General features: G+C 47.8%; 1 protein-coding gene across 10 annotated transcripts in view; it reads right to left on the bottom strand.

Annotated features, from left to right (window-relative positions):
- The window catches only part of Reep1 (receptor accessory protein 1), a 116,638-nt gene that overhangs the window by 6,789 nt on the left and 85,922 nt on the right, over positions 1–23,927 (bottom strand). For 3 of the 10 annotated variants that reach the window (XM_039107814.2, XM_039107807.2, XM_039107810.2), the window contains 4 exons: positions 23,387–23,500; positions 16,030–16,080; positions 9,092–9,269; positions 4,562–4,597 (listed from right to left, as the gene is read on the bottom strand). In XM_039107814.2, coding sequence (XP_038963742.1) covers positions 4,562–4,597; positions 9,092–9,269; positions 16,030–16,080; positions 23,387–23,500 — 379 coding nt within the window. Of the gene's footprint in view, positions 1–1,958; positions 4,598–9,091; positions 9,270–16,029; positions 16,081–23,386; positions 23,501–23,927 lie in introns of all 10 variants that reach the window. The other 7 variants (XM_063286282.1, XM_039107813.2, NM_001108633.1 and 4 more) reach the window with 4 other exon arrangements.

Genomic DNA, 23,927 nt, shown 5'->3' with positions numbered 1-23,927 from the left:
CTGCAGCCAGCTCCTGCCATATGCCATGGTTCTCTTGTCTCAGCAGAAAACATCCCGAGCTGTGGGGCTGTGGCTGCTCATCCCTTTTACTCTCTGAGTGTCTGAGGGAGGGCTGGGCACTCAGCTGGCACTGATAGCCCAATAAGCTAAGCAGAAGCCTGCTGCCATCCTAGACGGTTCAGATCTGCTCCACACTGGGGCATGGCACTTACTAACCAGGACATTCCTCTGGATAGGATTCCTCCTGCTTAGTCAGGACCCAAGGCCAAAGTAAATGCAGAAGCATCCTGGTTAGCTCTACCCAGCAAAAAACTGCATCCTCAGGATGGCGTTCCTCACTGGCTGAGTTTAGACCTCTGAACAGGTGTGTGCCCTTAAACCCAGGGCTTTCCCCTGCCAGCTGTCACGGGCAGCATGATAACCCAGAGACACAGCAGGACCCTCGGGTGTGTAATTCCTCAGCCTGCCTTCCAGAGCATACTGAGGCTGAGCATCCAAACCGCACATTAACTACAACAATAACAGGCGTCTCACGAGTGGGCATGCATGCCAATATCCGATCACCGGGAAACAGAGGCACAAGTTTTCTCTGGGTTAGCCTGGGCCACATAGTGAGTTCCAGGCCAGTCTGGGCTCCAGTGTGGAGACTGTGTCTCAGACACAAAAGCAAAATAAAACAAAGAAAGAAACAAAATTCAGTGCCCATCTCAGTACTGAAACTCTTAACAGGGCTTTGTGCACACTCTTCACTGCAACCTTGAACCTTTGAAAAGAGGTAATCCTGTGACTCCCAGGAATGGAGACCATTCCAGATATCTAGGCAGGAGTAGAAGCCTGAACTGATCTGGGCAGAGGGTGGGAGCAAAGGAGGCCAGTGTGGGTGGCTGGGGGACAGAAATAGCTTCAGATGGAAACGACCCAGAACCCCGCCTAAAAACCAGCCCAACTGTTAGAATGGTTCCTGTGTGTCTGTCAAGTGTGCTGTTGGTATTTACCATTTATTTTTACTTTTTTGAATGCTGGAAGTCAAATCCAGGCCGTTGCACATGCTGGGCAAATGCTCTACCACTAAGCTGGGTCCCTAGTCCCTTGTTTGTACAGTCTGTCTCACTCTTGGGGCAGAAAATAACATGGACAGCCACACTTCTGAGTGCCAGTGCACTGTGGATGCTGGTTACTGCTTTCCCTCTTCGGTGGGTGTGAGGAAGGAGCAGGTGGCCTGCACTTACAATTTTCTCCTGATCCTATATACCTTTGATTTACTGTTTCTCTCTCTCTCTCTCTCTCTCTCTCTCTCTCTCTCTCTCTCTCTCTTCCCCTCCCTCCCTCTCCTCTCCCTCCTCTGTCACACACACACACACACACACACACACACACACACACACACACACACACAATCCATACACACATACCTTTTGGAACAAGCAGCAGAATAAATAAGAAATAAGTCACATTGAATTTGTCCACACTGAAGGGTGGTATCAATCTGAGAATCAAGGACAAGTGACTGAGCAGGAAAATACGGAGTGTACCTGTAGATTTTCATAGACTTATGACATAATATGTCCTCTATCTTAACAATGGCTAAGACTCCAAGATCCTGAGAACGTGTTGTGGGTATGTGCTCTCCCATAAGAAGTCTTCCTGACCCTTCAGCAAGGGCACCCCAGGCCTTGTCATGGTTGGGTCAAGGTTGGCAGTTTCTACTTAAAGACAGGGGTCCCAGTTGTCTTCCACAATGGAGCACCTGTGTGTGTTAGTGTCAGCACTGGAGAACTGAAAAGAGGGGCTGGCTTGTCTCAGTCCTTAAAGACCTGAACAGATCTGCCAGCGCCAGGCGCTGAGCCACCCACCCACAGTGCAGCACGACACCCAGGTTAGCATGCATCCCACACGGCACACATTAGTGATGCAAGGCAGCAGATGTGCTGAAAGGACACGCCTGTCTGAACACTTACATCCAGGGTCCCAGCAGTCACCAAGGAGAAAGGAAAGAACATCCTGTTAGAGAAGGGGCTTTGGAATGAAACCCACATGTACTTAAATGTACTCCCTGCCTGCTTGACTTTTAGTCCTGATACACCCCTCTGATTGATGACAGGCAGCTCAGGGAGGAAGAGAGAAGAAGGGGGAGGAAAGGTGCCGGACAGGAAGCATCTACAAAGAGACAAAAATATGTAGGAAACAGCAGGGAGCTGACTGACAACCAGAATGAAGCAGAGAGGTAGGGAGAAAATGTTCTAGTGTCTGGTAGGCACAATTGAGAATAGGCCCCGACTAACAACTGCTGCTTGCTGGGCTCTGAGCTCTAATGCTGTCACTGCCCTGTCAGGTGACTGTCAGCTCCCCAAATTCCCACTTTCCCTTTCTCCACTGTCTGAATTAAGACCTGTATTTGCATATCTTTTGGAAAGTTCAGTCTCCAAGGATGACTAGAACCCTCCTATGCTCTGGACTGAACCACCATCTCACAGGACATAATTTCAGGGGATCACCCAAGACCCCCTGGAATCCTCTCAAATGGTGCTGAAGCTTAAGAGTCAGCTTCCAGCCCCTGGTACAAGACAAGCACATCCCAAGCCCATCTGCCAGCACTCCCCAGTAGAGTGCCTTTCACTGGCATAGAGCTGGAGGGACCACAGAAATATCTAACCCCTCGCTCAGAAGGGAGGAGGCCCAGAGAATGGAGAACTGTCCTTAAGGATATAGATGGTCCCACTGTGGAGGAATCATGGGATTGGGTCCTTGCAAGGAGCTCTAGGGAGCAGGAAGAAGATTCCAGAGTAGTGGACGACGGCAGGATCCTAGGAGAGTAGGGCCTGCAAAAGCCAGGACTTAGGCCAAAGCGACCAGGCCCGGACTCCAAGCAGAGCCATCCCTGCTGGATGCATCTGGCTATTTGCTACCAACTGTTCACTCCTCCAAACCCCACCCATTCTGAGACACCTGCTGCAGTGGCCTGCAGAATTTGCAGATCCCTACCACCTGCTGATTTAATTGTCTGGTACACAGACTGACTATAAAACTACTGGTGTCCTCATAGGTGAAGACATCTTAGAGGCAGGGGGAAGAGCGGATCAGAAAGAATGGGACATTAACAGAACCGGTCCCCAGGCGATACTATCCTGGCTCATGATACTTACCAGTCAACATGTAGAATGGGGGACAGAAATGACCATGGCCATCTGGGGACAGTGAAGAGCTGTTTCCCAGGAACTAGGAAGTCTACCAGTGTCTAGCAATGGGAGTCCCCAGCTTCCAAGATGGACGGGGAGGCCCCAGTTAGACAGGGGCGTCTGAAGACTGGTTGAATACTACTCTCCCACTGTGTCCCTGCTTAGTACTCCTGTCTGTCATTTGTCTTGGACTTATGGCTTTCAAAACCCAGTGCCCTCCCTGGCTCCTAATGCACCTAGTTAAGCTCAGGCAAAGTGGAGGTGAAGCTTGTAAGAGCAGTGTATAGCAGGCCCCAGAGAGCCACAGCTCCACCAGCCGTCGCTCACACACCACCAGCAGCAACATCCAGGGTTCCTGTCTGGAAATGGGGACCCAGAATCCTGGGTTCATTTGGATACCACAGCCTTTAAAAATAGCAGCCATGGGCCAGAGAGATGGTTCAGTTAGTCAAGGCACCTCCTGCCTCAATTTGGTCCCTAAAATTCACATTGCGGGATTCGAGAACCGACTCTCCCAAGTTGTTCTCTGGCTTCCGCACAGAGGACACAGCACACACATGACCGCATATCACCCCTCATACACAAATAAAGGATATAATAAAAATAATAGTCACCCTTCAAAAGCCCCGTTTAACAGCCATTTCCATTATAGTGCAGGGAGGAAAGCAAGGACCTTTATTTTATGATGAGCAGTTAGGTGACTCAAACGAAGTGGCACAGCTAGTAAGTGGCAAGCCAGAGCTCTCTTAGTAGGGCCAGAATTCCTTAAAAACTCAGGGCTTCCTCCCTTCAGAGGATCATGGCAAGTTCCTCTGTGCTTAGGACCCATTGCACTGGGTGCGCACTGCTATATGTTGGCTTAAAGATCCACACATATGTTGCTAACATTCCTTCTAAGAGGCTGGATAATTCTCTTCTCATGGAACACGTGGTGACTCACAGCCATCATCAAACAGACTGAGACGCTAACTTGACTTCAAAGGCAAAGTCATTAAAGGTCCTGATAGCTTCCAGCCTGACCTGTCTATCTTGAACCATTCACTGTGGGCCAAGCCACTGGCCGTGTTTCAGCACTCCCTAACAGCTTGGGAGAGGCCCAGATGGTGAGGGACTCCAGGCATTGACCCTGGAGCCCTCTTGGAGTGAATCTGCCAGGTCTCAGTCATACCTTCAGGTCACTGAGCTCAGCCAGCATCCTGACTGCAGCTTCTCCAGAGGTCTGGCTACAGAAATGTTAGACAATATTTTTGCTTCCCCTAAGGGTCTTGTCCCCATCTGACCCATCCAGCTGAATGGGAGCCCCAAGGTCCGGGTCCAGCACTTGGTTAGAGACCCCTGAAGCAAGCTGAGTCTAGCAGGCTGCAGGCAGACTGGCTGCTACTCACCTTTCCGGGTCCTGCAGGTGGAGCAGCAGGTACACACTGTGGGAATCGATTGGGTGGGGGTGCTGTGAGAGACAGCTCCCACCCAAGAGGAACCAGGCCCCAGCAACCAGGGAGGCCCCAGAATCCCAGGAAGAGGGAAGTCTTGATAAACACTACAGTGTGTTAAGGGATCAACTCTGATTCAGCCTCCCCTTGGGTCAGGCCCCGATTCCTGTAGCTCTAAGGAGCTGAGAGCTGTGAAATTTTCTCCTGGGAATAACCATCCCTCTTCAAAACCTCTCCTAGACCTTTTGATTTAGATAGTCCTCCAGGAAACCTCCTTAGACTATAGTAGGTGCTCACTAAATCCATGCTGACCCAGTGATTCTGAATCTCTAGAAGTCTCTCAACTCCATGGACACTTCCTGGTGGGTAGTGGCAGCCATTCAGCGTGTTATCCCTCCCTCTCAGTTCAGATTGCAGAGAAGACAATCAGTCCCTGCTTGCCCTAACCTCTGTAAGCCAGAGGGCAAACACCAGGCAGGCCAGTCAGCTCTGGCACATGGCCCAGCCTCACCCCAAGTGCTGAGAGTGGCAGCAAAGAACTATGCCTCTGCATCTCCAATGCTTGGATGCTATGCTCTCCTTACACCAAATGCAGGGGCCATTTGTGTGCTAGGCACGTGGCAGGCAACTGGGGGTCGGTTGGAGAGGGAGGCACAGAACCAGCATCTGCCTGCTAGAAGCTTGCACGCAGAGTAAACACAGCAGTATAGTTTCTGTGTCTTGTTCTCTCTTTTCTTTTTCTTTCCTTGGGATGCAGAGAGCCAAATGATCTCTTCCCTGGTTCTCCTCAGACCATAATCCTCTGTTTCCTGGACCCACACTGTTGCTTTTATCCAGCACCTCATCAACCCCACTTCCTCAAGGAGCATGAATTTCAACATCTAGACATATCCCTTTGCCTAACTGTGCTCTTGCAAACTCTATATTCTTTTGTATAATATGTATATTGCTGTGTGTATTATACCCGTGTGCATGGGTGGGGTGAGCCACTCCTGCTTGTGAGTGTAGGAGTGAGATTTCAGTGTTGGTTTCTTGTCTTGCTTTCTATTTTATTTTTGAGACAGGAGCTCTCATTGGACTTGGGGTTCCCCAGTTCATCTAGACTGGACAAAGTCTCAGGATCTTCCTGTCAGTACCCTCCAGTGCCACACTGCAGGTTGATGCTACAGCACCAAGCTTTTACAAGGACTCTGGGGATACAAACTCAGTTCCCATACTTATAAAGTAAGTAAGCACTTTACCAGCTGAGCAACTCTCTACCCCTCCCCATGCTATCACCTATATATCCCTATCTATCTATCTATCTATCTATCTATCTATCTATCTATCTATCTATCTATCTATCTATCTATCTATCTATCTATCCAGCCACCCACCCAGCCACCCATCTATCTATTGTTTGAGACAGGGCTGGAACTCACTGGTAAACGGGGTTGGTCTTGACCTCACAAAGAGTCTCCTGTCTCTGGTTTCTAACTGCTGGGATTAAGGCATTTCATTGTGGTTTGTGTATTCCCATAGGGCAGTCAGCTTTTAGGAACCACTGTCTACTGAGGCCATTTGGGCTTCCAGTTGCTTCACAGCCACGGCCTGCAGCCACACATTCACTTGCTCCCTCTCCTAAGTTGGCTCAACTCCTGTCCCGTTTGAAGTCTGAAAATGTTCTTTATTTTCTTCCCTTTTGTTCCCCTCACAATCCTAAGACACAAGATTGACTAGGACACAATGGAGCCTTTCCTTCAGAGGAAGCTGAAGGGATAGGGATCTGTTTCCTGCACAAGGTCAAATACTCTGTTGTGACTTAGGCATTGTTCTGAGAAAAGTTCTAGGTCTGTGGCACACATAACCGAGAGGAGGAAGTGGGCTCACAGGAATAAGCAGGAACATGTGTGGTGGCTGCCTTGTGGTGTCATGCCCTGTGTACCATTTCTGTATCCCATGGGCTCAGTGTCACCTAGCCAGGATGCACTCCTGTGTTTGTATACTTTGTCTCCCAGCTGGTGGAGTCATTTTGGAAGGCTGTGGAACTTGAGGAGGTGGAACTTTGCAGGAGGAAATGAGTCACAGGTGTTGGGCCTTAAGTTTTGATAGCCAGACTCTACTCCCAGTTCTCTTCCTGTTTCTTCTGACTCAATGTGCCACAGCCTCACATTCCTGCCCCAATGCCTTCCTGGCTATGATGGCCTGTGCCCTCAAACTGTGAGCCGAAATAAACCCATGCTCCCGTCAACTGCAATTGCTGTTTGTCAGTTATTTGGCCACAGCAATGAGAAAAAAAAGGCATAGCGAGGCTCGGTTTGTACCCCAACTCCAAAGCTTCTTACCCAATTTTCCTCCCCTGGCATTGGACCCCATGATGTGGACAGGGCTGGGGAGGACAGAACAGCCTCAGTTCCAACCTGGGCATGGGCACTTCTGTCCCACTCCTAGGACTTGATCTGCATCTCATCTGTCTTTCTGTCTGAGGTGACTTGATTTAGACCCAGAGCAGCCGGGGAGAATGCTACCTTCCCTGGCCTCCCCACCACGGGCCAACACCTCTCTCTCTCTGAAGGGAGATCTTGAGGTCTCAGGGTGGCAAGGGATCTCACCAACTCTGCCAGTACCAAGACAAAGCACCCAACCTTCTTCTGTCCATCGCTGGGCTGGAAACTGTCTTAGGCCTTGGAGGTACCCACGTCATTTCTAAGAGCCGCTCACCCCGCCGACGCCATCTCAGAGAGCCTCCTACATCATCTCTGAGAGCCGCTTACCTGCTATCATCTCTGAGAGCCGCCTACATCATCTCTGAGGGCCTCCCACCCCACTGACGTCATCTCTGAGCACCACATGTCATCTCTGAAGGCCACCAAGCTACGCTAATTTCATTCTGAGCCCTGACCCAAAACGTCTAATAAGAGAAGGTCTGGGTAGGAGGCCCAGATTCTGATTCTGTGTGGCCTTGGCAGAGTGCATTAGCTCTCTGTGCCTTGGTGCTCTCTACTTGGTTCTCTCCTATAGGAAAAAAACTAGACTAGAGAAAGGACAGCAAGGCTCACTGGGTTCACTTCCCAGGCAAAGCAGGACTCCCTGCCTGCCCTTTCAACTTTGATGTGGGCCATTCCAAAATCAGGGCTCCCACTGCCTCACAGAGAAACCCATGTGTCTCCTGAATCCTTTCAAGGGCTGTAAAATGCTTTCTTGGATGAGGTGAAGGCATAACAGGGTTTATAACAATGGCACTTACTGCCTACTGGCCCCAGGCATGGACGGCCCTGAGCATTCTTACTTTGCTTTTTCCAATTGAATCCTCACAGTCAACGTTGCTCTCTCCAGTCCTGCCCTGCTTCTGGGGTGAAAACATCTCCCATTAAAAATATATATGACCTTCAAATCTAGGGGTGGTGTGTGGTCCCGAGGCAAGAGGAAGCGGAGGGATACCAAGCAGTGTTGATGGTATTGAGTGTGCTAACTCGTCCACACCACGTGTAAGCCCTCAGAATCAGGTGGGGTCTGTCAGCATTGGGGACTCAGAGCCCAAGTGCCTTTCCAGGCGCCTCTTACAGTTCACAATAAGGGTCCGACCCTGGAGGGCCTGGTTTGCATGCTTAAGGGCAGGGCAGATACTGGGTACATAACACATATTCTAAAACATCCCAAGTCCTAGTTCTTCTGTAACCAGGAGGGCAAAGGTGGTGACTTGGCACCTCCACGCATCCTGCTGGCTACCATTTTCTATCAGCAGCTCTGCCCTGCTCCCGAATAACTGTCATCTTCTAAGAATCTGTCTTGGAAATGCCCACCCAAGAAATTCCAAGTCCACACCTTGACCTACACAGCTGGGTCTCATGCAAACCTACTGAGACCTCTGGAGACAGGCCCAAGACTCCACACATTAAACAGGGTTAAGCCCCATCTGGGCAGTCTCATGTCAAGTGCTTAACCATGGGAGGTAGACCTCCAATCACTAGAATGACTTCCTCCCATCCCCCCATCCCCCCTCACCCCAGGAACCTCAGGTCTAGTGTGGTTCTTGGTAGGTGCAGATGTGGGCATGCATAGTGAGTAGGTGGTCAGAGATGACTGGACACAGTGAAGAGGGAAAAGAGGAAATACATGGGGAGAAGGAAGGCCCATGGTGTCACCAGGCCTGGGGAGTGGAAGAAGGGGGTCATGAGACCTAAGTGTGGGGCTAGAGAGAATAGAAAGCATTCCCAAGGCCCAGACTTGCTCCTGCTCCAGACTTGACCCAGGAATCAGCACCCAACATCCTGATTCCTCAGACGAAGATGAAGGAGGAGTAATGAGTACTAATGACCTAACCCGCCCAGGGCACGGTCCCTCGGCCAGCTTCCTAAGTGGCTCACGAGATGGGTCTGGCCTGGTACAATCTAACAAATGATTCTGTTGGTGACAGGTCCATGGGGCAAGGGACATCTTGTGTGCCATCCAGTACTGCGCCTCTTAATGACAACGAGGCTACAAAAGGGACGGGGAGAGACCTACCTGAGCTGCCGGCACTCTCAGAAGCACTCCTGGACATCTTGGGCTGGCCGTGTTTGCCGCTGGACCTCCCAGACCCTGGTGGAGGGGGGCCTGAGGGAGCAGGAGCACCATCGCCCCTGATGGTGGTGAGGTCCTGCATGCTGAAGCTCCGTAGTCTTTCTGACAAGGCACCCTGTCCCTGCACACAACACAGGAGAGCACATGTCAGACGCCTGACCACAGGCTTGTGGGCCACAGTGGTAACAGACATGATGTGAGAAAGGCTGAGACCCTGCTCGCTCTGTGAGCAGACAAGGCAGAAACGAGCCCTGGCTTATCTCTGTTGAGGGTCCCAGGTATACTTGTTGACCGGTGACATATTCCGGGGCCACCTCTGGGGCTCGGTTGTCACTCCCTCTCTCTCTCAGACACCCCCAAAGGAAACCTTTAGCTAGAATGGCAATCCTCTGCAGCTCCCCCAATCCCCATTTTGTTGTCTGAGATAGGGCCTCAGTGTCCGAGGGTGGCCTCGAACTTGCTGCTTATCAACATTGGAATATACCTGTTAGGAGATCCTGAATTGATCCTCTTGCCTTTACTTCCCAAATGCTAGGATTACAGTCGAGGGGCACCACATCTGGTTTATGTATTACAGGGCTCAAACTCAGGATTTTATACATGTCAGGCAGGTACTCTGCCGCCTCAGTGACATCCGCAGCCACTGCAGGCCCTACTCTACAGAGATGGCTGGAGGCCTCAGTGTCCCACCAGTCAAAGTAAATGTGTGGCCACACTGTCCTCAGTTCTTGAGATCTGCTTATAAAATCCAAACCTAATATTCTATGCACCCAGCCCTTCTTCCTAATGCCATAAAAGGCAGACAGTGTTGTTTTAGTGCCTGACAACAGTAGTTTAAAAAAAATTGTGCAGTTGAGACGGTTACCAAAGCACACTTACTCATATTGGCACATGCAATACCCAGTGGCACATTAATACCCTAAAGGTAATGAATCAGGAAGGAAGAAATGATGTGAAAAAAAAAAAACCCTCTGCTGTCAACATAACCACTTCACAGGCTGAAGGTGCTGTGGAGGGAATCTCAGTGTGAATGTGTTCTTTAGCTTAGGAAAGCAGGATCAATGTGTCATATGGCTGGAGGGCAAATCCTCCTTCCACCTCTGGTCCTGATCGAGGTGAAGACAGAGGGGTGGATGTTGCTTTAGGTGTGCAGGTGAGCCTCAGGGCAGGAGAGAGGCTCGTTAAACCTTGTTGTTGTTTGGAATTGATTTTATCTTATTTTGTATAGGTTTTTTTTAACTTATTGAGATTTTCATACATGCATTTAATGTAATTTGATCAAATCCATGGAAGCTCACTCTTTTTTTTTTTTTAAAGATTTATTTATTTATTATATATAAGTACACTGTAGCTGTCATCAGATACACCAGAAGAGGGCATCGGATCTCTTTACAGATGGTTGTGAGCCACCATGTGGTTGCTGGGAATTGAACTCATGACCTCTGGAAGAGCAGTTGGGTGCTCTTAACCGCTGAGCCATCTCTCCAGCCCGGAAGCTCACTCTTGCCGAGGAGTTATTGGCAACTGGTGGCTGTGGCAGGGTTGGGGGAATCAGTTATTTTTCATGATTTGTGTGTGTGTGTGTGTGTGTGGGTGTGGGTGTGGGTGTGCATGTGTGCATGTGGCTGAGCCAGGAGAAGAAGGCATCAGATCCCCTGCAGCTGGAGTTACAGGCAGCTGTAAGCTGCTGGACATGGACGCTGAGAACCAACTTTAGGACCTCTGGAAGAGCAGAGAATACTTTTAACCATTGAGCCATCTCTCCAGCCAGTTTTCTACAGGAATGAGGCCCCTGATAGGTTGTCCATGCACCAAGCAGGCTGAGTGGGTTAAAAACCATCCAACAAACAAAGAAAACAGTGCACGAAGTTTGGAGAGACTTGTTTGGGGCAAGGGCGTCTGAGAGTGGGAACGGAGGTGGCGAGAGACTAGCGTTACGAGAATAGTGTTGGGATTTGGAGCAAGCAGTTGCCAGGCAATGAACTTGGGTGTGCTCAGAATACAGGGGAGAGAGTGGGGTCACGGCATGTAGGACATCAGGGTGACAGTGCATTTTATTTTCACAGTGAAGGGAAGAATGGTGCCTAGTGGTCCAGGGACTGTGGATAACAAGGTAAGGAAGACATGACCGCACCAGCGAATCAGTGCAGAAGGGATCGGCAGCTGCAGCAGGAAATCGAGCAGGGGCCAAACACACCGGACAGAGGCTTTCACCATTGGGAGGGGGCTGGAGCAAGCCTTTTCATTTTATTCAGTAATAAAAAAAAATGATCCACACAGATGAACAAAGCACAGCCACTTGGTAAAAGTAGAAGGTCTGAGTGCGACAAGGACCAAAAGAAGGCAAGGGCATAAAACAATAACTGAACAGGTTTTGTTCATGTATTTAGGAATGTCTATACACGCATGTGTGATGATAATTAAGGAAAAGGTGGCCATACATTTAAACAAGTGGATGGGGGTGCGTGGGAGAGGTTAGAAGGAGAACAGGAAAGGTGGGAGACGATAGAATTATAATCTCAAAAAATTATGACAACGATAAGAACAACAAAACCATGAACAACCACCACAACAAAAGAAGTGAGCTGGGGAGGGGCAAGCAAAGGGCGAGCACAAGCTTAGATGGTCCATTGAAAAGTGGAACAGGCCAGTTCTTAACCAACCAAAGATACAAAAACCATGTCTCAAGGAAACTAACAGCAATGACACCCAGGGCCTGTTGGCTCAGCATTTCCGAGTTGGGGCAGGAAAACTGTCACAAGTTTGAGGCTATCCCTAGTAGCATAGTTCTAGGCCAACTTGGGGTACAGAGTGAACCTTATTCTCTCAAAGGCAACAACAACAAAAAATGATTCAAATAACCAAATATATACAGTTAGAACTATTAATCTATAAAAATGTAAAGTATTTCATCCTTAAGATACTCCTTGTGTGGAGCGAGCCATAGTCAAGTGTTTAAGAAGGCCAGCTAAGGGCCTGGAGAGATGGCTCAGTGGCTAAGAGAGCCTGCTGCTCTCCCAGAGGAGCTGAGTTCAGTTCCCAGCACTCATGTCAGGAACCTCACAATTGCCTGTAACTCCACCTCCAGGAGGATCCAACCTCTAGCCTCCAACACTCCCACATGTGCACACATCCACACATTATTAAATGAAATAAATCTTTAAAAACAAGTTATTTTATTTTTTAAGCCAACTAAATGATGGCTGCTGCCGCCTGCCACATCTAAGTTGGCCCCTGAGATCAGCAAAAGAAAAGACACTGGCCAAAAGGACTGGGCGGGGTTGCACAACCCAAGCCCAAATAACCAGCCAGGGGCTAACTCTATCAACAACATCTTCTGGATCTTGTAAATGCTCTACAACAGACCCAAGGGAAAAGAGCAGTCGGCAGCCCATTTGGCAAATGGCTCACTTTCACCCAGAGAAGCCCAGCCAGGGTAGCTCCAATGTCACCAGCATCAGGAAGATCTCGAGTGTCGAAGGTTAGGAAAGAGGAGATAAAGATGGCTCATCACCACGCTAGGGAACCTCGGAAGCATGGAAACAAGCCCTGAAAACAAATCAGAACAGCTGGAACCGTCGGAAACCAACGGGCCTCTCATTTGAAAACCCCTTAGCCTGGCTCGGGCTCTATTCAACCTCATTCTTCTTTACCTTGCAGGAGGCCTACTGTGGCTGTGCTGGGGGAGCCCCCATCTTGTTATCTGGTAGCTGTCATCTTCTGGAGCATCTTCCAGCTGCCACATTGGGTTCCTTACTTTGGGAAAATAATTCTGGCTTTGTAATTTTGAAAAAAGCATATTAGCTCGGCAGTGACCCACGCCTTTAGTTCCAGCACTCGGGAGGCAGAAATAGATGGATCTCTGAGTTCGAGGCCAACCTGGTCTACAGGGCGAGTTCCAGGACAGTCAGGGCAACACAGAGAAATCCTGTCCTGAAAAACAATGCTAGGCTAAAGTATATTCTGTGGCCATATTGGAAGACACTGAGAGCCAACCATTCAAATATCTTTCTAAGCTCCCCCTTCCCTCCCTCTCTCTCCAGGATCTCACGATGTATCCCTGGCTGGCCTGGAATTTACTATGTAGACCAGTCTGGCCTCGAAGGTCTATTTGTGTCTGTTTCCTGAGTGCTGGTATTAAAGGGATACACCACCATACCCAGCTATTCTTTTTCTTTTGAACATGTACACACATGGATTGCAAGCAGTGTACTGGTGTATGTGTATATTTGTATATGTGTAGCCTGTGCTTCTGTTCTATCCATCCATCCATCCATCCATCCATCCATCCATCCATCTATCTAACTAGTTATCTATCTACCTCTACAGAGCTCTGAGTGTCCTGGAACTCAATATGTAGACTAGGTTGGCTTTGAACAGCTAGGTTGGCAGAGTTTCTCCTGCCTCTGCCTACCAAGTGCTGGGATCAAAGGCATGCACCACCATGCCAGATTCTGTGCTCCTTTTAATTTGGTGCACAAAGGTGTTTATTTTTTCCTTTAAATCTCAGTCTAGTAGTGTTTTAAGTAAGAAGTGGTAACATTCTAAGTGAAAGGCACTATGTCTCCATTTCATTAGCAATGTCTCTTTTCTTAGTGGCATTTGAGATAATGGCTTCTAGACAATGAAACTCACTGCAACATGTTCTCAATGGCATCTGTCCTGTACTCCATGCAACTGTATTCAACGCTGGGTGTTGTCTGCCGGTCTTCCCCTCTGCGTAGCTTCCTGTCCTATTGCAGGCTTGCATCCACCCAGCTTTCTACCCGACACACGTTAGGTGTGAAGGCAGAAAGGATAAGCACGTGGACACCCATCGTGCTGTTGCCCAAACGAAATGGCTACAGGAGGCCATGCCATCCACCCCCATGCATCAGCCAGGGGCCCAGGCCTGAGGGGGGCGTGTATTGAACATGGCTTGGGATGTGTGGTGCATCACCCACACCCGTGAGGCAAAGTGTTCCAGAGCAGAGCCCCTTTTGGAGAACTTGGGTGTATAAATATGTAAACCAATTGAAAAGAGGGCTTTTTTTTCCTTTTTTTTTTTTTGTGGTGGGGTTTCTTTGTGTACCTCAGGCTGACCTAGAACTTTCTATATAGACCAGGTTAGTCTTGAACTCAAAGGTCTGCCTGCTTATGCTTCTCAAGTGCTGGGATGAAAGGCATATGCCACTGTGCCTGGCTGTTTTGATTTATTTTTAGACAGGGTTGTATATATCCAAGTTACTAGCCTGTAACTTGCTAAGTAGCTGGGATAGGCCTCGGACTTCTCATCTTCCTGCCTCTACCTCCCCAAACCACAAAACCACACTCAATTTATGTGGTGCTAGGGACTTGAACCCAAGGCTTTGCGGATGCTGGGCAAGCCCTCTACCCAGTCATCCCCCAGCCCAGGAGAGGTAAACTTGCTGCTCAGGTTTTAGTACTTTTCCACCACTAAGCCTTACCACTTTATTCTACCCCAGATGGAATCTTTGCAGTTTGGATGGCTAAGGAGGTGGATGGGGTCCAGCTATCCATTGTTAATACCCAAGACTGTATTTGCTCAATGACCATGCCTCAAGTGGCAGGCTTTACTGGATAGGGCCAGGAGGACCTCACCCTCCTTTTGTCCTTTCTGCATCTTGCACAGGAGTCAGTGCACCTGGATTTCCAGTAACACCCAGCAGTCTCTCTGAGGACTTCTGCGACAGTGACAAATGTCTTCAAACCCAAAACAATTTGGGCAGTCTATGTTTTGTATTGTTTTAACATTATTAATATTGATTAATAAAATATTAATAATAAATAGGAATATTTAGTTGTTTTATTTTACATGTATGAGTGTTTTGTTTGCATGTATGTACATATGTGTACTATGTGCGTGTCTGGTAGCTGTGGAGGTCAGAAGTAGGCATTGGATCCCGTGGAACTGGAGGTACAGCTGTTTGCAAGCCACCATTTGGACGCTAGTAACTGAACCTGGCTCTCAACCACTGAGCCATCTCTCTAGCTGCTAGTTTTGACACTGGAGCCAGAGTCTCATACATCCTGGGTCAGCCTCATTATACAGTCAAGGTAACCTTGAGCTCCTGACCTTCCTGCCTTTTCTTCCTAAGGCCAAGATTACAGTTGTGCACCACCATGGCCCATGGATATGTATGTTTGCCTGATATTAAAATAGAACTGAGAGGTAAGGTAGATACTCCCAGAAATGGAACAATTTAAAGCTCTGTGCAGGTTCTGGAGGGACACGCCAAGTCACAGGGGAAGGAGGCATAAAGGAGTGTGAAGTTTCGCTTCTCTCCCTTCCGCAAGTACTCAGTGCCCGCTGTCGATGACAGTGAGGATGGAGTGAAGGTTTTAGTGAGTCAGGAAATTGACGAAAAGCCACTGGAATAACCACATTTCCCAGGGATAATTCAAGAAGAGTTAGTGCTTCCTGCTACACCTCACATCACACCCAGCCCGCTGACAGACTCCCCAGCTGGACGTGCTCAACAGCAGGGCCAAGCAGCCCCACCTCAGCATGCCACACGGAGACCAGGCTTTATCTGGGACAAAAAACTGGATTAACAAAACAGAAAGAGATGAGGATTTCTACCACGAGAGTATCAGTACAAATTCAGTTCATTCTCCAGGCATTAAACAAAGCGGGTGGGGACTGAGTACATTAGTTACATGTTAGATGCCGCCAGTCGAACACACTAAAAGGCTCTGGTATGATGACATACAGCCAGGCTGTGTGTCTGTCATGGAGTCACACACGTTACACACGGGTGTCGGGGCAGCAAGACACCTGCCTCTGATCCAGACCAGAGGCTGGTGGGCAGAGATGGCTGGGGGGCCTCTCTACCTGACTGGATCGGTTTGGAGTTAGTCACACCTCTCATCGGGGTTACCTGCCCTTCTCTGAGATCCAAGGAGGAGACAAAATGAAAGATTCGAGCCACCTGATAAAGGGTAAAAAGGGGACAAAAAAAAAAAAAGCCATGGGCACAGGCCACCAAGATACCAAAGAGAGTCACGTGGTCCCCATTTCCCTCCCTCCCACGTTCACTCGCTCACTTGCTCAGCCCATGCATTTCTCTGTTCACACACAACACAAGCTGATGGGATGCTGGCAAAGCTTGTCCTGAGGGGGCTCGAACACCAGTGTGAAGTGGCTCCTGCTTCCAAGAACCTCAACGGGACCAGGGCATCAGGACAGAAATTCATATAAGAGGACAAATGACCAAGTTGACAAAACATGCACCCTTCTAAGAAGAAGGGCAGCATGGCTGGCCCGGGGCCCAGAGGAGGCCTCGCACACGAGCTCATAGTTGTGCAAAGTGAGGGCCTAGGCACCAGAAGCGAAGGGTAGGGGACAGAGCCCAGTTCTCTCTGAAGGTTTTGGAGTAGTGAGTGGAAAGAAAAGGATGTTAGAATATGAGAACCTTCTAGAAACAGTTTTTGGCTTATGCTGAAAACTAGCCCCAACATTCCAATGTCTTTCCTGTCTTTCTTTTCATTTTGGAGTGGGAGACAGGGATGTTTGAGACAAAGGTCTGCTTCCTGATCCTTTGTTTTGGGAAGTGCTCTTAATGAGAATTAGCAGGCAGAATCGAAGTGAGTCATATCTCTGTATCAGACCATCCCGATCATCTGAATCAAGCATCTCCAGGAAACAGGGGTTCAGGACCTTCCAAACACCGAGCTGTCAAGATAGTTGCCTGTTTGAAGCCCTGCCTACCCTCTGTATTCTTCAGAGATATCTCTTTAGCCTTCTTCTGCATTTCTGAACTCTCAGGCACCCAGGTAATAAGTCACAGTCATTTCTGATGTTTACCCCTTCCCCCTTCCTTCTCAAGCCCTAACCTTTCAGCATCCCTTTCTTCTTTCCCCTCCTCTGCCCTTCTAACATGGACTGTTGCAGTAGCTATGCAAGTGGCTGTTTCTTTTCCCTTCCTGTTTGAGGTCTGTGCAGCCCAACTCTGGTCTCAGCCTTCCTGTGTCATCTTTATCTTTTCATCCCTTCTTGCATTATACCTATAGAATATCTTCTTATCATCCTGGAAATAGCAACTCTGAGTCCTATTTTTAAAAGGTCAGATTGACTGGGAATAAAATAAAGAAATGAGAAAACAATTTGATTTCCCAGCGAATGATGCCCATCTATTCAGACAGCAGGCTGTTGCCAGAATGTGACTGCCCCCTTGTGGTCACTGAGCACAATTGCAGGCAAAGTTGTTTCCAGTAGCAAATCAAGAGAGTGGATGCAGTTTGTGGTGTGAAAAGTGGGCTGGCACAAGGGAGAGGATGAGGAAACAGGAGCTGCTGCATGGGTGCTGCTATTGGCAAGAGCTTCCAGCTCTGCTTCCCCAGGAGCCTCATAAATACAGCTCCAAAGAACTTGGTGGAAGAGAGAAGTATTCCATCAAAGCTGGAGTAGGTACAGGTAAAAGAGTGAAAACAAGACCAAGGAACACCTAAGAATGTTCACAGAGGGCTTGAGGCAGCTGCCCAGTAGAAATCCCCTTCATGATGCCAGCCAACTAAAGAACTCAATTCCAGGGCTTCTTAATTTCAAATAATGTATATTGAAACAGACCTATGTGTCAAGTGGCTATCGTGTTAGACAGAATAGGGTTGGAGGAATAAAGAAGGGTATATATTTCACATTATCTAAGGTTTTTTTTGTTTGTTTTATTCAATACAGGGTTTCTATGTATCTCTGGATGTCTTGGAACTTACTATGTAGATCAAGGTAGGATAGAACTCACAGGGATCCACCCGCCTCTGCATCCCAAGCACTAGAGTTAAAGTTGTGTGCCACCGAGACCAGGATATCAATTAGCTTAAATAATGCAAGTAAAATCACTGCAAAACTAAGCATTTCGGGTTACTTAAATGTATTTTGAGATTTCATTTATTTTTAATTTACATTTCTGAGTGTCTGAATGTATGTGTGTCTATCATGCCTGTGCACAGCCTGCAGAGCCAGAAGAGGATATCAGATCTCCTGGGAGTTAAAGATGTTGTGAGTTGCTGTATGGGTACTGGGAATTGGACCTCTTCTTCCCCTTCTGGTTATCTTCTAATGTAGAAATAAGAGAAAGAAGACACATCCTCTTGGCTCAAGACACTAGTAACCTAGGGGCAGAAGAGACGGCTCAACGGTTGAGTAGCACACACCGCTCTTGCAGTGAACCTGAGTCCAGTCCCAGCGCTCACATCACATGGCTCATAACCTCCTGTAACTCCAGCTCCAGGAAAACCCACACCTCTGGCCTTCCTGGGCAACAGCATTCATGTGCAAGTGCCTACACATGGCACCTAATTTAAAATAAAATATGTCTTAAGTAAAGAAGCTATTAATCTAATAAAGAACACGGGGTTCTTGTGGAAAGATACACATAAGCACGTGAAAGCAAATGTCCACCCCAGCCTCCCCCCCAAAAAAAAAACACCCTGAGAATCTCTGACTCACAGAGTGCAAATCTTACTTGTGGCATCTCTCTTCAAAGGCTGACTTTAATAATAGGTTTGGTACAATTAGGGTTGTGCCCAGGGCAAATCTTCAGGGAAACTAAAACAACACTGTATGCCTCTTCCTTCCTTCCTTCCTTCCTTCCTTCCTTCCTTCCTTCCTTCCTTCCTCCCTCCCTCCCTCCCTCCCTCCCTCTCTCTCTCTCTCTCTCTCTCTCTCTCTCTCTCTCTCTTTCTGACAAGGTTTCTCCTTGTAGCCCTGGTTGTCCTGGAACTTACTCTATAGACCAGGTTAACCTTGAACTCAGGGATCTGCCTGTGTCTGTCTTCTGAGTGGTGGGATTAAAAGCATACATTTTTTTAAGTTAAGCAATGAGTTAAAAAAAAAATTGGTTTAGCCTAAGAATGGGCCTCGGGTAGGAGCCAGGTTTCTAAGGCAGTGAGTGAGGTGGCAGGGAACCATGTGGTTATAGAACTTTTTTTTTTCTTTTCTTTTTTTTTTCCGGAGCTGAGGACCGAACCCAGGCAAGCGCTCTACCCCTGAGCTAAATCCCCAACCCCGGTTATAGAACTTTTGCTCAGTTCCTTCTCACTAGGGTCCCCTTGAGTGTGAGGATGGCTTCTTCTGGACAAATGAATCTCAAGAGTATTGTTTTTGAAAAAGAGAAATTACCCATTCTAGTCTTTAAAGTTAGAGTTGGGACTGTCTCCCTCCTGCGAGGAATCATGAAGCCAGCAAAGCCACCAGGACACTTAGATAGAGGATGCATGCATCATTTCCTGGGGACAGAGGTAGAAGCCTTGGCGAGAATGGTTTAGACACGGGTAAATTGCCCTTTGAAGAAAGTTCCCATGGCTAAATTTTTGTTTTAGTTTTTCTAATTTTAAGATTAAAAAAATAACAGCACTAACAAGAAATTTATGTTTTCATAATGATGCAGTTTAGAAGTTCAAGACATTTTCTCATTTTTTTAATTTTGTATGTACATGTATGTATGTGTGTGTGCATCTGTGCTTATGCAGAGGTCAGAGGTCAACTTTTAAAAAATTTATTCTTGTGTTTTACGTGTATGAGTGCTCTGTCATCATGCACCCTAGAAGAGAAAATCAGAGCCCATTATAGATGATTGTGAGCCACTACATGTTTGATGGGAACTGAACTCAGGATCTCTGGAAAAGCAGTCCAGTGCTCCTAACCACTGATCCACCTCTCCAGCCCAAGGGGGCAACTTTCAACAGCTGGTTTTTCTTTTTACTATGTGGGTTCAGGGATGAAACTCAGTCATCATAAGCTCAGCAGCAAAAGCCTGAACCTCTGAGCCATCTTACTGGACTGAGCTTATAAAGATTTCCATATAACATGAAGATAGAAACATCCTCCACCGGCATTAATTTTATTAGGGAAGATGCTCACAGATCAATATTATTTTTATTTGTATGGAGAACTTGTCTATACATATATCTGTGTACCATGCATGTGCAGATCCTTTGGAACTAGAAGAGGGTGTTGGATCCCTTGGGACTGGAGTAACAGACACTTAGAAGCTGTTGTATGCATCCTGGGAACTGAATCTAGGTCCTCTGGAAGAGGTGCTCCTAACCACTGAGCCATAATGTGGTCAAAGAGCTTTCATTCCTCCATTGGTAGCTCTGTAGCATCTAGGGAGCCATGGAAAGATGGACAAAAGAGCTCTACAAGGAAAGAGGACCGGCTCCTTGGTCACATAACCTGGGAGAAGAATTTGCAGTCCCACTGTGGCACAAACTCATGTTGTACAATGATGTCTTGGTCTGCACACAGGGACACAAACACAAACACGCTCACACACACACATGCTACAAACATATACACACACACCTACACACACACCACAAAGATACACACACCATACTTATACAAACACACACACGGCTCTTCTCATCTTCAAGGTTAATGTTCTAAGGTGTTATGTTTCCATCATAGGAAAAGCACAGGGATAAGCTGTTTTAACCTCAGTCACCCATGCTTTCTACTCTGGATGGGACCTTAGGCAGTGACCTATCCAAGGGTGCATGTTTAAAATCATCTGGGGAACTAATTAAGAAAAGAGATTCACAGGCCTGCTCCGAGGCAGCAGTACTAAAACCCCAAACTCAAAGCCTCCAAGGTGGTTCAGGCATGAAAGCCAGATTTGGACCCACTAGTGAGTCAGCCTCTGACACTGCTGGGTGCTATCTATGGTTGCTATGGAAACCATGCTGCAGACCTGGGCCTGACTGGAGTTTCGGGTTTTATTATTATTACTTTAAAGCACATATTGTTTCAAAAAATAGAGGACATTATTTTTGGAGGAGAAGATGTGTTCTCTCTTCCTAGACATTTGTATTTAGTAAGAAAAAGCAAGGCTCCCACAAAGCAGGAAAAGGTTCTTATTTAAAAGCATTAGACAGAAAGTGAAAGTCCTTTCCCACATGAGCCTAAAGGAACTAACAAGAAACTATTTCCTGAGGCAAGTTCCAGACCATCTGGGAATACTCCGGTTTTTAGCTGAGGTGAGACGCCTTGCTGGAGGAGCCTTGGGTTCATGGGCCTTCTTGGTAGCAGAGTGAGGGGATGAGTAGCCAGGATGGCACTGAGGCTCTGGAGGCCCCAGCTGGAGACCGACCTGGAAGAGGGTGAGTCTCTGGAAGTCACTGATGCCTCAGGGCTGAGGAGCCTGTGCTGACAAAGGTGGCACATGCACTCTGACTGCAGAGAGACTAAGTGGTGGCCTCGAGCATCAGGTCATTGTAGAGAAGACTAGAGAGAGGGACCAAGAGGCAGATCCTGTCACTCTGTGTTGCAAGGTTGGCTCAATGACTTTTGGGCTTGGCAGACTGTTCTCTTTTCTTTCATTTACAACTTTGAACCCAAGAGGTTTGCGTTCCAAATGGAAGGTTCCTGGGATTCACTGCTGTTTGTAAACCACAATGGAGTTCAGGTTCCCAGGCAGAGTTTCCCTTCCAAAGATGCTCTCTGGGATCTATCACTATGGTAGTTCCTATTACACCAAGGCGGCCAGGGGTCCTGTGGATACTGGAGTCACACAGCTCTGTGCCTTGACTTAACCAGAATCCTTTCTTCTGTTTCTTTTCCCCTTCCCCTAGCCTCTGTAGTACTCTTCCACTTCAGACAAAAGGGGCTTTCCTTTTAAAAGGGAAAAAATGTTATTGTTTGAGATAGGTTCTCACCATGTACCCCTGACTGTCCTGGAACTTGATATGTAAAACAACCAGGCTGACCTTGAACTCACAGTGATCCACCTGCCTCTGCCTCCCGAGTGCTGGGATTAAAGGTGCCAATACTTCTGAAAAAAGCACCCAGCTCATGTGCTCTCTCTAGCAAACACTCTCACCACACCCTTCCTTATTTCCCTGCACAGGGAAGCCATCTTGGATCATCTTGAGAGCGCTACATCCTACCACCTACTCACAACACAGGAGCACCAAGGTCTGCCTCCATCAGTCTGTCCCACATCCACCCATAGCTCTACCACACGTGACCCCAAACCCTGGTATAACCCTTCAGGACTTATCACCTCTCCTTTGCTAGATCACCTCTCAGCCAGTGGATTTACCAGAGACCTCCAGCCTGTGCCTGCATCCCAGGAAAGAGAACACTGATGAATTTACTTCAAGAGAAGATGTCTGACTATTTCACTTGTTCAGGTCTGTGGGCATAGCAATCCACACAAAGATAAAGTCTCATGTGAGAAGAAACTAGGAAGAGATATAAGAGAACCTTTCCCCGCTAGAGGCCTGATGAAAATGGGAAAGAAGTAATGACTACATCACAATTGTCCACCGGTCCTGCATTTTTGAACCTTCTCCACTTTATTATGTCTGTTATAAACATCACCACCATCATCACCACCACCACCACCACCATCATCATATCATCATCACCATCATCAACATTGTCGTCGTCGTCGTCGTCGTCGTCGTCGTCGTCGTCGTCGTCATCATCATCATCATCATCATCATCATCATCATATCATCACCACCACCACCATCATATCATCATCATCACCATCACCATCACCATCAACATCAACATCATGCTCTACACACTCTAAGACCCTGCATCCCTTCTCAGGATGTAATGAACCATGTGAACATGGGTGATCTCTCTACCTGCCCATTTTGGGTTTAGATGATTCTACTAGTGCACCCTGGGAAACAGAATAAAGATATCCTCTCCCTCCCCCTTTCCCTATTTCTTCTCTCATACCTCAGTTTCAGGTAGATTATTTTCCCCTCAATATTAATTTCATTTTTAATAATGTGCATGTCTGTGTGAGGATCTGTGCACATGAGCGCAAGTGCCCACTGAGGTCTGAAGAAGGCACAAATCCCCCTGGAGCTGGTGATACAGGCAGTCGTGAGCCACCTGACTGTGGGGACCAAACCTGAGTCTTCCTCAAGAGCGGCATGCGATCCTAACTGCTGAGCCATCTCTCCAACCCAGGTTAAAGGTTTTTAACCTATGATCCACATGGAGTTTCACGGACTCTGGGAAAGTCCTGCTATCACATGTATCATGTATGCACATATGCACATTTGCATGTATATGGAGGAGAATGCTCTGGAGGCAAAAGTCACCATCTTTCTTTCCCCATCATACCTTTAAAGGGACTTTCAAAGATAAATAGAAAGAGTGGTGGTTGGCCCATATCCTATCCTGTGCAATCTACATAGGTGGCAGCCAGAGGCAAGTAGGGGTACTGAGACGTCTGCCAGCCATGGTAGTCAGGACCCAACATGGTACTGTACCTTGGAGGCAGCCATCACAGCTGCGGTGGCCGCCACATTCAAGCCTCGCTTCCCAAAGTGCACGAGGGCATCATAACTTCGATCTTTTGCTTGGACCAGGCAGTCATCGATTTCCTGTCGGAGGAGAAGCAGAGGCACACTGAGCTGGCAAGTTCAAAAAACATATCTTCCCACCCTCTCCTCCCAAATGCTGGACTTGGCAGCCCGCCTGATGGCTGACTCTCACCGGCTTGAACATCATAGACACTTTGAATATATGTTCATAGACAGGAGGGTGGAGAAAGATGGTTAGATAGGGCCAAGTGTAAAGGGAAATTCTGAATAAGTAAGCACACAGTAACTCACTGACCCAAGGCCTGGGTTATCTCTAAAGTTCCTCTAAGTCCCAGGGATGCAGACAATCCTGCCTTTCCCCCGAAAGCTGCTCCACAAGACAGACAGCATCCAGCATGACCAAATACCAGGAACAAAGCTTCAAACTCAGACCTCAGCTAATTGGTGGCAAACTTGGGGGGGGGGTTAGTTTGTTTGGTTTTGTTCT

Source organism: Rattus norvegicus, chromosome 4 (assembly GCF_036323735.1).
Source record: "Rattus norvegicus strain BN/NHsdMcwi chromosome 4, GRCr8, whole genome shotgun sequence".
Classification (NCBI taxonomy): domain Eukaryota; kingdom Metazoa; phylum Chordata; class Mammalia; order Rodentia; family Muridae; genus Rattus; species Rattus norvegicus.
Note: the sequence above shows the minus strand (reverse complement) of the source record. Positions and strands in the feature narration are given on the sequence as shown.